Here is a 15,167-nt window from a genome sequence, read left to right as displayed (position 1 = left end):
GAGCCATCTTCCCAGCCCCTCGGTTTAAATCATTTAAGATACCTCTTTCCATGTTTATAAAGGAGGGTAAGTGGAGTCAGGTTCCCTGGGAGGCAGGCTGAAGGTGAAAGCAGGGTGCAGGCTGATTAAAGAAGGCTCTTGACATCAACACCAGGAAAGGGAAAGGAAGATAAAACTGGACTGAGCAGAAGGAGAAGGACAGGTGATGCAGTCATAATGGACACTCTTACTAACCTGGGGGAATTCAGAAGCAAGACAAACCCTTCAGAGCTGTATGGACTTAGAGCAAAGGGGCCAGGACTTCATACACCTTGACAGCCAATCCTGCAAGGCTCTGTAATCCAGAAAGAGGTTGTAATTGTAGATGAATGGCTCATTTCATTTGAGAGACAGTGGTGTGTGTGTTGGGGCAGGATACTGAGATGAAGTCTGTTGCCATGGGCACTGTGGTCACTGGGATGCTTAGTTATTTATTTCAGAAGTGGATCAGTAGGGGATCTGGATGATGAAAAACTTCTTGTGCTGCTAATTCTTCAGGCAGTTGTTTTCTGAGGCAGATAATGGGATGAAAAAGTACTTCTTTTTATTTCTTCTTATTAGCAAATAAACACTGTGAACATCAATGTAATGGAAGTACAGTATAAAGGTTGTAGACTGATGGGGTCTAATGTACAATTCTACCTCCCCTGTGCTAATTGCCCATCTCAGTTAAGGCAGCCTTTTATGCAGGAAGACTTTCAAGATGCTCTCAAGGCAAGTTGAAGTGCATTCATGCAATAAATTTAGCTGGGAATTTTCACTGGGGGAGGTGGCTGCTCCAAGGACCCCTGCGTGTCAACATTTTGTAATATCATTAAGAGATAAAAATGTTCATGGGGAAGCAGAGTGAGCTGCAAACAGAATTATGTCTCTGTCCTTCATCCTTGATCGCTAGTGGGTGATCATAGTGTATGCTGGATGCCTGCAAAGATGGATGTGTGGCCACCAGTACTTTCCACTCCATGCACATATGAATATTGTGCTCTGATTTGTGGCAGAGGCTATAATTTGCAAAGCCTGTCACCATTTGCAACTTAGAGTTAGATCAAAGCTTTGTTGAAAAAAAAAAGAGCTATTCTATTACGGACCACTGTACACCAGCCTTATGTATCAACTAAATAAGCAGCATTATACTCCTCATTATATAGGAAATCTTTGCACAAGCCATGACTCCGCCTCTTGATTTCTATTTGGCTTCACCAAACTTGATTTGGTAGCAGATAAGATGGTTTTAGAAGACATCCTTGTTGAATAAGAAGGACTGGCAATACAGGATGGGTAAGGTGGGCATGATGGGGGTTGTATAGAAAAGGAGTTATAGATGATAATGGGATTAGAAGGAGTGCTCAGAGTGCAGCAGGCATGTGACACTACCATGTTAAATTTGCTTTATTCACTCTCATTATAGATTAGGTTTTTTTTTTTTTTTTTGCATAGTAGCTGGTAGTATCTTTACAAGTTCATTTATAACTGTGGGGAGGCATGAAGAGAAGCCCAGCAGAAGAGAGGGTCAAGTTGTTGTTTAACAGGTTTTTCATTCTCTAAGTTCCATATCATTAACACTGACCATCTGAGATGGACAACTATGAGTTTTCTGCAAAGCTTATTCTTGCTGTACATTTGCACCAAATATGGCTTTACCATATGTGGAACATTGTGTGCATTCAAGAGTCTCCGAGTGATTAAATTCTGTTCACCCATCATAGACCAGGTCGGTTTATTTCATTTGCACTTGGGGTCTTCTCCCTTAGTCCTATATATCTTAAAGAATATTAGCAGTGTTTTCACTGTGTGTTAACCATTGGGACTGTGGAAACTCACAGGATGAGATTTCCCACTTGAGAATCTCCAAGACCGTGTTTACAAGAAAATCAAGTCGATATCTCCTCAAAGCAGCATCTATTCTAGATGAGCTGTTCTGTCAATGGGCTTTCTTTTCTGTCTTTTTTCCCTTGAGGTTCTCTGCGGGTCCCTGACAAGTGTTGGAATAATTAAGCTTCATTGTCTCGAATACCCACTTGTCTTAGTCATTTTAAGCTGCTATAAAAATGTCATAAAGGAGACAGCTTATCAACAACAGGAGTTTAGTTTTCATAAATCTGAAGGCCGAGAAGTCCAAGATCATAGTGCTAGCAGATTTGGTATCTAGTGAGGACTTCTGCTTTGGCTCGTCGAAGCAACTTCTCTGTGTCCACTCGTGGAGGAACAGTCAAGGCAGCTCTCTGGAGTTTCCTTTATAAGGACACTAATCCCATTTGTGAGATCTCTGCCTCCGAGACCTATCCTCTCTCAAGGACAACACTTCCTACTCTCATCTTGGAGGTTAGAATTTATTAACAGAGATGGACAACACTTACTCCACATCACAGCTGTAACCTACAGCTGAAGAACAGGTCGCTTTCCACTGAAGAACAGTCCTTGTGTTATAGGGGAAGTCCAAGGGCAGGGACTAGCCAGAGTTTAGAATAGGCACACAAGCTGCATTAATTATTCTAGTCAGAATGAATTCCCCTTTTTTCTAGCTATCTATTCTTGTTGCTTCATCCTCCCTACTTCTCAGACTTTTGGAGCTCATCTCTGGCTGTATGTTTGAGACCAAAGGAGACAGGCACAGTAAGGGTGAGCAGCATTGTACCTTAGGCAGGAAGACTCGCCACTGCTGGGCAATCACCTCCTCCACTCTGGAAAGGCTGGGGTCCAGGTCACCAGTTCAAGCTCGGGAAGCACACATTACTCTGGCAAAGCCGAGGGACTGGCAGCTCTCACTGCCCAACTAGGGTCTTGAGATACAAGTAGGGTATTTTCCAGCCTGTATTTTTTCAATAGTTGGCACTAGAGAAATACTTGGCTGTTTCTTGACTATTTATTCCTGAACTAAGAAATCGCTATATAATTTTGCTTAAAGGCTGAATTTCTTGGTCTCTTGTAACTATACTTTAAAGACCAGGTTGTTGGGAGTGGGGAGGAAATGTCCTTTGAAGAGAGATGCAATTGTGTTAGCTATTTCAAAATGGGCAGAAGCCCTCAGATGGAAGGTGGGACACAAACTGAGAAAAGTGACTCCATTACCAGAAACCCAGAAACAAATCAGGGAAATGGATTAGGGACAGGCTGAGAGGGTATTCATTCTGTGTGTTCAGATTCTTGTAGCTATAAGGTGGAGCTGAACTACAGGCTTTGACGTGGCAAAACAGCAGGTAAAGTGCAGCTTAAAATGGGAGGAATTCAAAATGGCTTCTCCTTCAAAAGGAAAGGGAGGAAAACAAGATGCTCAGAAATGGCTCCGTGTGTGTGTGTGTGTGTGTGTGTGTGTGTGTGTGTGTGTGTGTGTGTGTGTGTGCATGTGTGTGTCTGTGTAGTACACAGATGAGTCTGAGACCTGTGGCATTATGGGTTAGGAAACAAGCCCTCTGCTGTAGGTTGCTCTGAAATCAAGCACGCCACATGAAGAGTTTAGCTACCGGTATTGAATATTTGGTTTAGAGGTGCTGTTTGAACCTTGCTCTAAGTGGTGGATCTTGTTATCAGAGCAACAGTTAGAGAATAAGCTAGGTTAATTGAGAATGCTAGTAGGTGTGCCCTGGTGATACAAACCTGTCATTTCAGCTCTTCAGAAGCCCAAAGCAGGAAGATTCCAGATTCAAATCCTGCTGAAACTATAGAGTGAGTCTAGGTCCAGCCTGGAAAACCAAGTGAGAACCCATATTGGCCATTTTTTTTTTTTTGGTGGAAAGGAGGAGGGACTCAGTGGTAAAGCATGGCATGTGAGACCCTGGCTTCAATCTCTAGTACTGTAGGGCTTGTGTTACTAACACCTTTATATTCTCTTTGGTTTCTAATAGCCAAGTATCAGGTCCATTGTGTGTCAGTGTTGCTTACACCAGCCATGTAGACAAGCCTAAGGGTGGACCCATGGTACCTTAGTTTATTCATTCTGGTGCTGAATAATATAAATCTACACACCCAGAAATTTAAAGTCCTCGAGAAATGGTACGTGTGCGTGCGTGTGTGTTTGTGTGTGTCTGTGTGCATGTGGGCAACTCACCTGACTGGCATGAGGCCTTGGACTCTTCTCTCCACTTTTGGATTATTTGATGTTCTACTGTGTAAATATCAATGTGTTTCCTTCTGAGGAGCTGTCTTAAGCTAAGACCCTGAAGAGTTCAGACAGAAAGACTCATAGACCGATGCTGTTTCCTTTCCCAAATGCCTGGAAATACTCTTAGGAATGAATTTATTATAAGTGCTTGAAATTCAAAAAAACATTCAATTTTTTTTAACTGAAAAATTTGAAAATGAAAAATTCTATGAAAAAAACGATGAACCTGAACTTCTGTATCGCGTTGATTCAGAATCCCCACGGCTGTCTTTGTTTGATCTTTCTGTTTCTCTCTTTTTCTTCCACTTTGACCCCTCTAGGATGAGTCCTCCATGTTCTTCCAGTTCGGCCCATCCATTGAGCAGCAAGCTTCTGTCATGCTCAACATCATGGAAGAATACGACTGGTACATCTTTTCCATCGTCACCACCTACTTCCCTGGCTACCAGGACTTTGTGAACAAGATCCGCAGTACTATCGAGAACAGTTTCGTGGGCTGGGAGCTGGAGGAAGTCCTCCTGCTAGACATGTCTCTAGACGACGGCGACTCGAAGATCCAGAACCAGCTGAAGAAACTCCAGAGCCCCATCATCCTTCTCTATTGCACGAAGGAGGAGGCCACCTACATATTTGAGGTAGCTAACTCGGTCGGGCTGACGGGCTATGGCTACACATGGATCGTGCCCAGTCTGGTGGCGGGGGATACAGACACGGTGCCCTCCGAGTTCCCCACTGGGCTTATCTCTGTGTCCTATGATGAATGGGACTATGGCCTTCCTGCCAGAGTGAGAGATGGGATTGCCATCATCACCACTGCTGCTTCCGACATGCTGTCCGAACACAGTTTCATCCCTGAGCCCAAGAGCAGTTGTTACAACACCCACGAGAAGAGGATCTACCAGTCGAACATGCTGAATAGGTAAGTGTGGGGCAGTGCTGCCGAGCACATGGAGAGGACCAGGAGAGGGGGGGATGGAGGTGCAGGACCAGGGGAGGGTGGTTCGGGATGGCAACAGGCTGAAGGCCAGCCTTGAAATGGCACCTGGTCATGGTCGGAGAGCATTTCAGTTCAACCCTGTTCTTTGTGTTCTTATCTTGGAAACAGCAAATCAGCTGTAGAGTGCTTGCCTAGCATATACAAAGCCCTGGGTTCTAGCCCCACCACCACATAAAACTTGGTGCGGTGGTACATAGGGCAAGAGGATCTGAAGTTCAAAGTTATCCTTATCGTGAAGCTAGCCCGCTTGGCCTACATAAAACCCTGTCTCTCTCTCTTTCTGTGTCTGTCTCTCTGTCTGTCTCTCCCTCCCTCCCCCCTCTATCTCTCTCTCTCTGTCTCTATCTCTGTCTCTCTCTCACTCACATACACACCAACATACACACACATACACACACACTCTCATTTGCACACACACACACACACACACACACACACACACACACACACGGAGCTCTCATTTACGGAGCACTTACTGTGTGCTAGACGGTGGTATAAGAGTTTTCATATTTTACTCTACTCTCTTTGTTCACCAGTAGGCTTTGAACAACCCACTTAAAGATTTATTTTGAACTGTTTAAATAGGACATACAGAACGTTCTCCAGAAACACTGCGTCCTCAGGCACCTGCCGTCCAGCTTGTAATAAAATACTAGAATGCACCCTGAGAAAGTTAAACCACCTTTGCTGAAGGTGCATGACTATCCGTATTTAACCTCTGGAGGGACGTAGATCAACTATCTCAAAACAAAGCTTTTAATTTAGAGTTCAGATGAAAAGCAGCTGTAATGTGGCCATGACTGTGACCATTCAACCCCAATATCCTCTTGCTGTGAGCTCTGCTCTCCCACCATCCCTTGATGGCACAGAGGGTCCTGGTTGACCCCGATTTCTCTCAGGTTTCCCCATCTTGGGCTCCTTGGTACATTCTTCTTTCATTTTGGGTCTTTGTCTGAGAGCTGCTCATTTCTATACTACTGGCCTTGGGCTCAATGTCTTCATATTCCCTGAGATATGTCTCTGGTCACACCCTCACCCCAGGTTCATATTTGATACATTTTTTTATATACTAGGAATTGAACCTAGGGTCCTGTGTGAGCCACGTGTTGTACTACTGAGCTATAGCCTCAGCTCACACACACACTTTTTGCTTTTATTTTGAGTCGTGGTCTAACTAAGTTGCCTGGACTGGCTTTGATTTCTCTCTGTAGCACAGACAGCATTTGAAGTTGTTTCACCCCAGCCTCCTAAGTAGCTGGGATTACAGGCCTGTACCACCAGCCCTGAGTCTCAGTTTGCATTTTAAACTGGATAAGACATTTCTTTTGATACCATGGCTATTGGGAACTCATGTCTGCAAAGCTGAACTCTTCATCTCATTTATCACTCTGTTTCAATCTTTTAACTAAATTTATATATCTGGGATGTATCCTATTAGTAGATTAATGAAATTAAAATTCCAAGATCTCCTTAGTGCTGTGTGTCGCTGGTCTCTCACAGCCAGGGTGCTGTTTCCCATGGACTGAAGTCTCCCAGCGTCTCTGGAATGCCATTGCTGGGTCTTCCTCTTCCCTGCAGCACTCCAGCACACCTTCTTTATGTTGCAGCAGGCCTCCCCTGCACCCACTTCTGCTTCTTTGCAATCTGTGTTGCATCCAGAGTGATCTACAATGGAATGGGATTTCATCACCTGCCTGCTTAATGCTTTCCAATGGCTTTTTATTGCTGCTCTAATAAGGAACCATCTCCTTAATGTGGTTTATAAAGTTTTACACAGCATGGGCCCTGCCTGTCTCTGCAAAACTGCCTCATGCCTTCTCTCCCATCAACATGACCTTCCTAGAGTGCAGAAGACACTCTGTTTGTTTTTTTATAAAAAATACTGCAGTCTCTCTCACTTCCAAATCTCCTCTTTGTCATTGGGTTCCATCGGGTACCCCAGGCTGGAATTTGTAATGTAGTCCAGGGACGATGATCTTAAACTCCCGATCACCCTGACTCCTTGCTTGGACTACAGCTGTATACCCCCATATCCAGTTTATGTGTATGTGGTGCTGGGGATCAAGTCCAGGGCTTCAGGCATGCTCAGCAAACCCTCTGCCACCTGAACTACGACTCCAGGCCTCCTCACTCTGTTTTGAACACTCCCTGGCAGGTCCTCTGCCACCAATAAACATATGCACATGTCCTCCACCTGCCCAGTGCTAGTCATTCTTAGGTTTCCGTGGTCATGACTTCCCCTGGGAAGATAATCTTAAGCCTTGGACTGACATCCCCATTACATGCCTCCACTAAATCTCATGCTTTCCTAATTAAGGTACCTTTTAAAAAAAGCTCTAGGAGAGCAAGCAGCAGCTTTCCGCCCTTTTCATTTCTCTGTCCTTATTCCAACACAGCGTGTGGCACAAGGAAAGAGGTGAGTTGGGTCCTCCAGGTCTGAGTACACATCCACTCTACAGAGAGGGGGTGGCAGGCCGGCTGTTCATTCCAAGGTGAGAAACCTTCCTGTTGAGTCGGCTCCGTAGACCCATGCACTCTTCTGTTATTTTTAGTGTTCAGTTCACACTGATTCACGTTAGCTTCCCAAGTATTTGCTGATTAAAACCAAAGCTAAAGGCCAAGGACTACTGAGACCAAAACATCTGTCGAACAGCACAAATCAAGGGAACGTAAGGGTAAGCCTGTAAATGCAGTTCAAGCTTGCCCACTTTTGTCTAAAACCTTCCCCCAGGGTAAACAGCAACCTTCAGGTAAATTATTTCTGGCTTAGTTCATCTTACACTAGAGTGTAAATGTCACCTCTGGAGCATGGGCTCTGTCCACACCCTCAGCCCACCATTGCTTTAACCTTTGTTCAGCATCTCTTGGGTCTGAGAGGCCTTGTGTTATCTCCCCAGCTCTCAATTGCACTCTTTCCTTATAGCTAAGTCAGGATGGGCCAATGTCACTCTGGAGGATACTCTGACTTCATGGTGCCAGTTTGAGGCCAACTTTGGCTTCACAGTGGGTTCCAGACTAGCCTAGACTACAGTATAAGACGATCTTGTCTCAAAAATATCACCCCCTGAAAAACAACAAACTAACGAGCCACAGATTGTCTTTCCACTGCCTCAAGTGTCGCCAACCCAAAGCAACCAGGCAGGGACTACACAGTGGAGATTGTTCACAAAGCTGCAGGCTCCAGGGAGGAGGAGAAGAAAGAGCAGCAGGAGGAGAGCAGACAGGGTCCACTGTCATCTGATGCTTTCAATGTGTTACTCAGGCAGTGGCTTCGGCCTGCCCTCTCTGCTTCTCTACTTGGTGGATGTGTTCTCTTGCCTCAGTCTCCAACGTTCCTTCCCTGTCTCCTTGCTGGCTAGATAACTGTCCCCAGGCTCTCCTCGTCCATACACTGAATCCTTCGCTCCTCTCCATGTCTGCACTTTTCCTTTCCTTGCAAGTATAGCCTTTGGTGGCTCTTAGCTCCAATTCGAAGTCTCTGCTAGGGATATTTTAGTAGATCATTTTAAACAAGTTCAGAAAGGCTTGGCTTAACCAGCTGGGACTTATAAAGAGGTATCCCCAGGCCTGAGGTACTGTCACCAGGCATGGATGTCTGGAGACCTCCTAGGGATTCAATTAGGCACTCTTTGTCTTAGTTCTTCTCACTGGCTGAAATAAGACTTGCTCCTCTTCAGAGCTCTGGTCTCATTAGGGTCACTCTTTTAAATAACAAACCAAGTGGCCTCACTGCTTAGCCACAGCAGGAAACCTTTGCAAATGAAATAGCTGCAAATGGTTGGCTGTTTTGTGAGGAAGAAGGTCCCTTGGGCAGGCTGCTCCTTTCTCAACCACAGCCCAGGAAGGTAGGTTCCCCTGGAGGATTCTGGGAGGTAGGTTCATCCCAGATGCCAGAGGATGTTAGGAATGGAGACAGGGAACTTCTCACCTATAAGCTCTGTCCTCCTGAAGTATAGGGGAAGCAGAGGTCTTGTTTATATCCGGCCAGATTGCGGCCTTCTTCCCATGTGTGGTAAGTTCCTCCATCCCGAGTTCTTGAGCCAGAATAAGATTATATGAGGGACGAGGGAGATGGCTCATTCAGTAAAGTGTTAGTTTGGATCCCTAACACCCATGAGGAAGACCAGACATGGCAGTGTGTGCCTGTAATCCTAACACTGGGGAGGCAGAGATGGGAGAATCCTGTGGCGTGCGGGACAGCTAGTCATGCCAAATCAGAGCCCCAGATCCAGGGGAAGAACCAGCCTCAAAAACTATGGGAGTGATGGAGAGAGACTACTGATGTTGATGTCTGGACTCTACACATGTATATAAGTATGTGCGGATGTACCTGTATACACAGCACATATGCATGAACATGCACACACACACATAGCACGCACTACAGAGGTGGGGGAGAGGGAGGGAGGATTATCTGATGGGCTTGAATCTCAAAGACAGATGCATACTTATGATTCAAGTATTTAGAAATCCAAGAAGAGTTTTAAAAAATGATCCCCAGAGAGGACCCTTACATCATTTCAGATCTCCATATAAATGGTATTTATCAAATAGTAATTTAAACACATAAGATACTAGCTGGAGATCTGGTGGTTATTTCTGGAGAGGCTTTGGATTCATTGGAGAGTTTCACTATTTCTCTCTCTCTCTCTCTCTCTCTCTCTCTCTCTCTCTCTCTCTCTCTCTCTCTCCCTCTCCCTCTCCCTCTCCCTCTCCCTCTCCCTCTCCCTCTCCCTCTCCCTCTCCCTCTCCCTCTCTCCTTTCTCCTTCCCTCCCTTCCTCCATCTCCCATCTCCCTGCCTATCTACACACACAAATCAAGCATGATGGGTCATGTCTTTAATCCCAGAACTCAGGAGGGTGAAACGGGACTGTTTGAGGTCAACCTAGGTTATCTAGTGAGACCCTGTCTCAAAAATCACAAATAAAGCAAAAAAGCAAAAGAGCTCAGTGAAATCTGAACAAACAAGGACCATATGATCTTGGTGTACGTCCATCTCAAATACCACACAGGATGTACTTCTGCTGAAAGAATAGTTGTTATTTATATGAAATTCAAGTTTAACAGGCCTCCTGGCTTTTCACTTGCTAATCTAACAACTCTAATTTGTACATTAATAAGAACTAATTTTCTTTGGAACCATGTCACATCCATTTATATCTTATTAGTAAATACCGTACAATACCCTGTCATAATGCAAGGCATGCTGAGAGGGATTTATTCCAACTGGGAAATTCATTTGATTGAAAGAGCTGGAGAATTTCTTGTGGCTAGTGATGGATCCTCTACTGAGAACAGTCTGCAAATGTTTTGATATCAGGTCATCTGAAACATTTGGAAGAAAGTGACTAGCTTCATTCTTTTAATCCTATCTGACGTTCCTGAGCTGGAGAAGAATTGCCAGCTACTAGTAGGCACGGGTCTATATTTCTTCCTTTACCCTTCCCCAGGGAGAGTTCATGGCTAATGCACTGATGGTCCATTTCTGTCACCCAAGTGATGGTGCACCTGCCATGTACTTCTGTGTTCTTTTTAAATCCCAAGAACCCAGTGCTTCTGCTCTCTTTGCTCAGCAGCGTGTGGAATGTGGAGAAAGAGCAGATGCTATTTGAGATAGATGGATCTTAATATAGCCATCCTCTTATGAATCTTGCCTAATGATTTTTCCCCAGTGTCTTCAGAGTTCCTATTCAACACTGGTTCTACACTCTCCCTATGTTGTTCCTTCTCAGTGAATGATGCCATAGCAAAAGGATTGGACTCTTCCTGGCCTGGCCATGGGGTGGGGGGGAATGGAGGATAGTGACTTGAGTTAAGAGATATGAAGAAAGTTGTACTGTTAGGTCCTTATTAACTGAGCTGTGATGAATAGAATCTTCCTGCAACCTTGAGGTGGATGCCCAGTTTTTTTGGAATCACTGTGTTAGTTGGTTGTTCTCAGGGGATGCCCACTTGACTCTCTTGGCCTGGAAAGTGCTGGGAAGTTAAGAAATAAACAAAGAATTGAAACCATTAGATTTACACAGTATGAACAAGAGCTGATTGGTCATTTCCATTTTAGTTGCTATTAAGTGTCCACTGAGCATGAAGCATAGGCAGATTCACAGTAAGGCAAACATATGTATTCAGTTTATACAACTTAATCCAGTCCACATGTTAACCAGGTGGAAGTTTATATGAATGTGTAGTTATAAGTGGAGGAGCTGCTGTAGTGGTCCTTAACCTTGTCAAACAAAGGCACAAAGGATTCTAAAGGAAGCATTTTCATATGAAATGTTTTGAAAAGCAAGAACTACCTGTGTATACCAGAAGGGAGACTATCTACTCAGTGGTTTAAGAGGGCATATAAACTGGAGAACGGACTGAAGGATCTATTACTATCCTAAAGGATATATTCAATGCTTATATTGGAGGCACGACAAAGCAGATGTGAAGAATAATTGGATGTAATGATTGTTTAAATTATTATTTTCTCTAGTCTATTATTCCCCTGATCTTACACACATAAATGGTTATTCCAGTCAAGTAATTTTTTAAATTTAATTATATGATTGCATGTGTGTCTGTCTATATGTGGGGTTTGTGCATGAGTGCAGGTACCTAAGGAAGCCAGAAGAGGGCATTAGATCCCTTGGAGCTGAAGTTACAAGACATTGTTAGCCACATGGCATCAATACTAGGAACCAAACTCCAGATCTCTGCAAGGAAAGGAAATGCTCTTAACTGCTGATCCATCTCTCCAGTCCAAAGTGATTGTTTGTTTTCTCCTAGGTATCCACTAATGCTTAATATCCAGGCCCTTACATACTTATTTCCTTGATCATTATTTCATTCTATGGTATATTTGCAAAATTTAAAATTTACCCATGGCCTAGTGGAATTTATTTATTTCTCTCTTCCTCTTCCATTTCTTGCCTTCATTCTGTCCTTTCTCTTTCTCTAAAAAGTGACTTATAAGAGGGTCAAGGTGAAGAGGAAGGTAAGTAGGGCAAAGGTTTTACTTCACTGAGAACAATGGAGCAAGGACATTGTGTTCTATAGGAAGATACAATGCTACCCCACCTATGGGAAGGAATAGAACACTCTGGGAGAGGAAACAGAAGCACAGAAAGGCAGTGTCTCTTGGTGGAATAAGCAGGTCTCACTTAGCAGAGAGATTCTGTCTCTGAAAGTGCAGAGTTAGAAGCCATGGGATGGGCTAAGAGGGGAGGCATCCTGTGCACTGAAATACAGTGTGCACCAGCCAGGCAACATGAGTGTTCTCATTGCGGACTTGGAATCATGCTATTCGACTCATAGAACAGCCCTGAAGCCAATGTCCTCAAGAAATACCCACTGATCACTAAGTTTAAAAGTGTGTCCTGTCCTTCCCACTTTCCCTAGCATCACCTGTCCCTTTCTACTCCTGTTTCCCTCCATGACACTTAACAGACAACCTGTCTACAGCTTGTCTTGAACAATTTTCCTAACTTTCATTTTCTAGTCAATTTCAAATTCCTCATGTTTTGTCTTCAATTAATGCTTGTATTCCTAGAATAGTAGATGATAAGCAAGATGAATGCATACTAGGTAAGAGCATGAGTGAAGATAGGAACCATTATTGAGAGAGAGAGAGAGAGAGAGAGAGAGAGAGAGAGAGAGAGAGAGAGAGAGAGAGAGAGAGAGAGAGAGAGAACAAATAGCAAAAATAACTGGCCTAGAACTTACTATGTAGAACAGGCTGGCCTCAAACTCATAGTGATCCACCTGCCTCTGCCTGCTGAGTGTTGGAATTTTTAACCATTATATATTTTTAAGAAACCTGAAACCCGGGGACCTCCAGGGACCTCCAGCTACAACTGGTCTGGGCTTCATCTGTCTGGTGGCCTGCAGCACAGCCCCTCCTGTGCGGCACAGTATGAAGCTTTGTGGAAAGCCTGCCTCCCTTTGCATGACTGGTACTAATCTAATCCAGCCTGTCTCCATCTGTGTCTTCTTGTGAATGGTGCAAAGATGCACCTTATGAACTGGAGAATAGATTCCAATAGGTCATTAACCATTAGAGGCTGGCAGGCCCAGAACCTAGGGGTCTTGATGGCCGGGGCAGTGCCAGTGTTAGCCTGTTACTTGCTTGACCCAGGATCCCACGTTGACTGTTAACTTTTGCCCTGACCTGACTGCACCCCAATGACACCTGCTGTTCCTCTGCTTCTTAACCCAGACTAGGCATTCACATTTAATGAGAACTGAAGCTGGCATTATTCAGAGATTGCGTGGGAGCTGTTTTTCTGTCTGCTCTCTCTTCCCACCAGAGGATAAAGATGGCTGGGTGGGGGTTTCTAGGAAACTAAGTGACTGTCATTTATAGCTATAGACATGGGCTGGAAACTGAGTGAGGGCTGGACCCCAGCAGGTCAAGGTTAGCTGGGTAAACATTTGTGAGTAGTGGTAGGCTTGTAGCCTTTGCAGCCATAGGAGATCTTGTGTGTTTTAGGCAAATAGTGATTTCAGACTTCCTCTTTGCTTCCTCTCTGATGGTACAGACAGTGGGGCATAGATGGTCATGTCCTAGAGATGGTTCATTAGTACCTGATGTGCCTGATAGGGATTTGGAAAAAATGAACTATCAGGATGGCTGCTAAGTGCTGTGTGGATACTGCTTGGGTAGAAACCAAGGAAGCAGTAGGTTGGTACAAGCTGCATGCAAGGAACCTTTCCTGGGCTTTCAATTTTTTTTTTTTTATAGTGGCACATCATCTTCTGGCAGTGTCTGGAGGGTGAACACACCCGGCCTGGCACCAGTCCCCAAGCTGGGTAGGCTGGTCACACATGGAGGAACTGCTGGTGACAGATTAGAGCTCCCTGCTGCCCAAGTCTGTTCGCTCTTGTCCAGCTTCCAGCAGCAGCAGCCGGCCGGGGGCTGCCTCTCCTCATTCAGCACCGCTTCACACCCACCCCTTCTTCCTTTATCCTCTCTCATCTTTTTTTTTTTCTCTAGAGGGTGTGCTGTTCATTGATCTTTTACTGCCCTTCTACTCCTTTTAGCTGCTCTTCATTGAAGGGCTTTGAAGGCTTTCTGTACTCATGACTGACCATTTGTGCAAGTCCTGCATGTACGCACCCAGAGTCATGTGACCATTGCATGTGCAGTGAGCATATGTGTGTGCATGTGTCAAATGAAGTTGAGCATCATCAAGAGAAGTAGGTAAAATAGTATTATTACCTACTTCTTCCTATTGCTAAGACTGTGTTGACCATGGAATAGAATTCGAAGTAACTCTTTTAGAATTCATTCCCACTCCAGTGAATCTCAACAGAGTAGCTCCTTTCTTATTTGATTCTAGTTTTTAAGTCTTGATGACTATAAGATAGTAGTTAGATGACCAAAGCCTTTTGGTGTTTGGTCAAAAAAGAAGATGCTTGGGCTGGGGATATACAGCTAAGTGGTAGAACTTTTGCACAAGGCTCTGGGTTCAGTCCCAGCACTGGAAGAAAAAAGGGGTGGGGAGAAAACTCAGTGACCAAGTTGCTTTATACATTCCCAATAAGGCATAGATGTCTTGTTTTACTTTATATTTTTCTTCCACTTATTATTTCTCTCCTTTTTCTCTTTGAACAAAAGTATGCCAGGTACTTTGCTTAAGCTAGGTACATAGCACAATAGAAGGCCATCAGAATGTAATTAATTATAACATGGGCTTGAGTAGTGGGATACATTCTTGCTTATTATTGTCTATGTAGATAGGAAAATTAGAAAGTGTGTGTGTGTGTGTGTGTGTGTGTGTGTGTGTGTGTGTGATAGATGAGTGTGATATAGATTATTAGTGAAAATACTGACTCCACAGGATATACAGGACCATCATCTGCATCCCTCCGGTGCCACATCTCCTATGTTTTCACACACTGACGTGGTCCCTTATTTGGTGACAATGTGTGGGGGGAGGTCACATATTCAACAACCTCTTCTGTCTAGAGATAACCAATGAGGAAAGCAGAAACCACTTTGAACTAACATCGCTGACAGCAAGTTGAAGCTTGTGTACAGTGTCCAT

At 44.3% G+C, this 15,167-nt stretch overlaps 1 protein-coding gene across 1 annotated transcript in view; it reads left to right on the top strand.

Moving 5' to 3' along the window:
* Nucleotides 1–15,167, top strand: part of Grin2b (glutamate ionotropic receptor NMDA type subunit 2B) — a 668,532-nt gene that overhangs the window by 471,382 nt on the left and 181,983 nt on the right. The window contains exon 17 of the mRNA XM_076568099.1: nt 4,459–5,057. Coding sequence (XP_076424214.1) covers nt 4,459–5,057 — 599 coding nt within the window. The remainder of the gene's footprint in view (nt 1–4,458; nt 5,058–15,167) is intronic.

The sequence above is a fragment of the Peromyscus maniculatus genome, chromosome 3 (genome assembly GCF_049852395.1).
Source record: "Peromyscus maniculatus bairdii isolate BWxNUB_F1_BW_parent chromosome 3, HU_Pman_BW_mat_3.1, whole genome shotgun sequence".
Classification (NCBI taxonomy): domain Eukaryota; kingdom Metazoa; phylum Chordata; class Mammalia; order Rodentia; family Cricetidae; genus Peromyscus; species Peromyscus maniculatus.
This window is presented reverse-complemented; position numbering and strand designations above follow the sequence as displayed.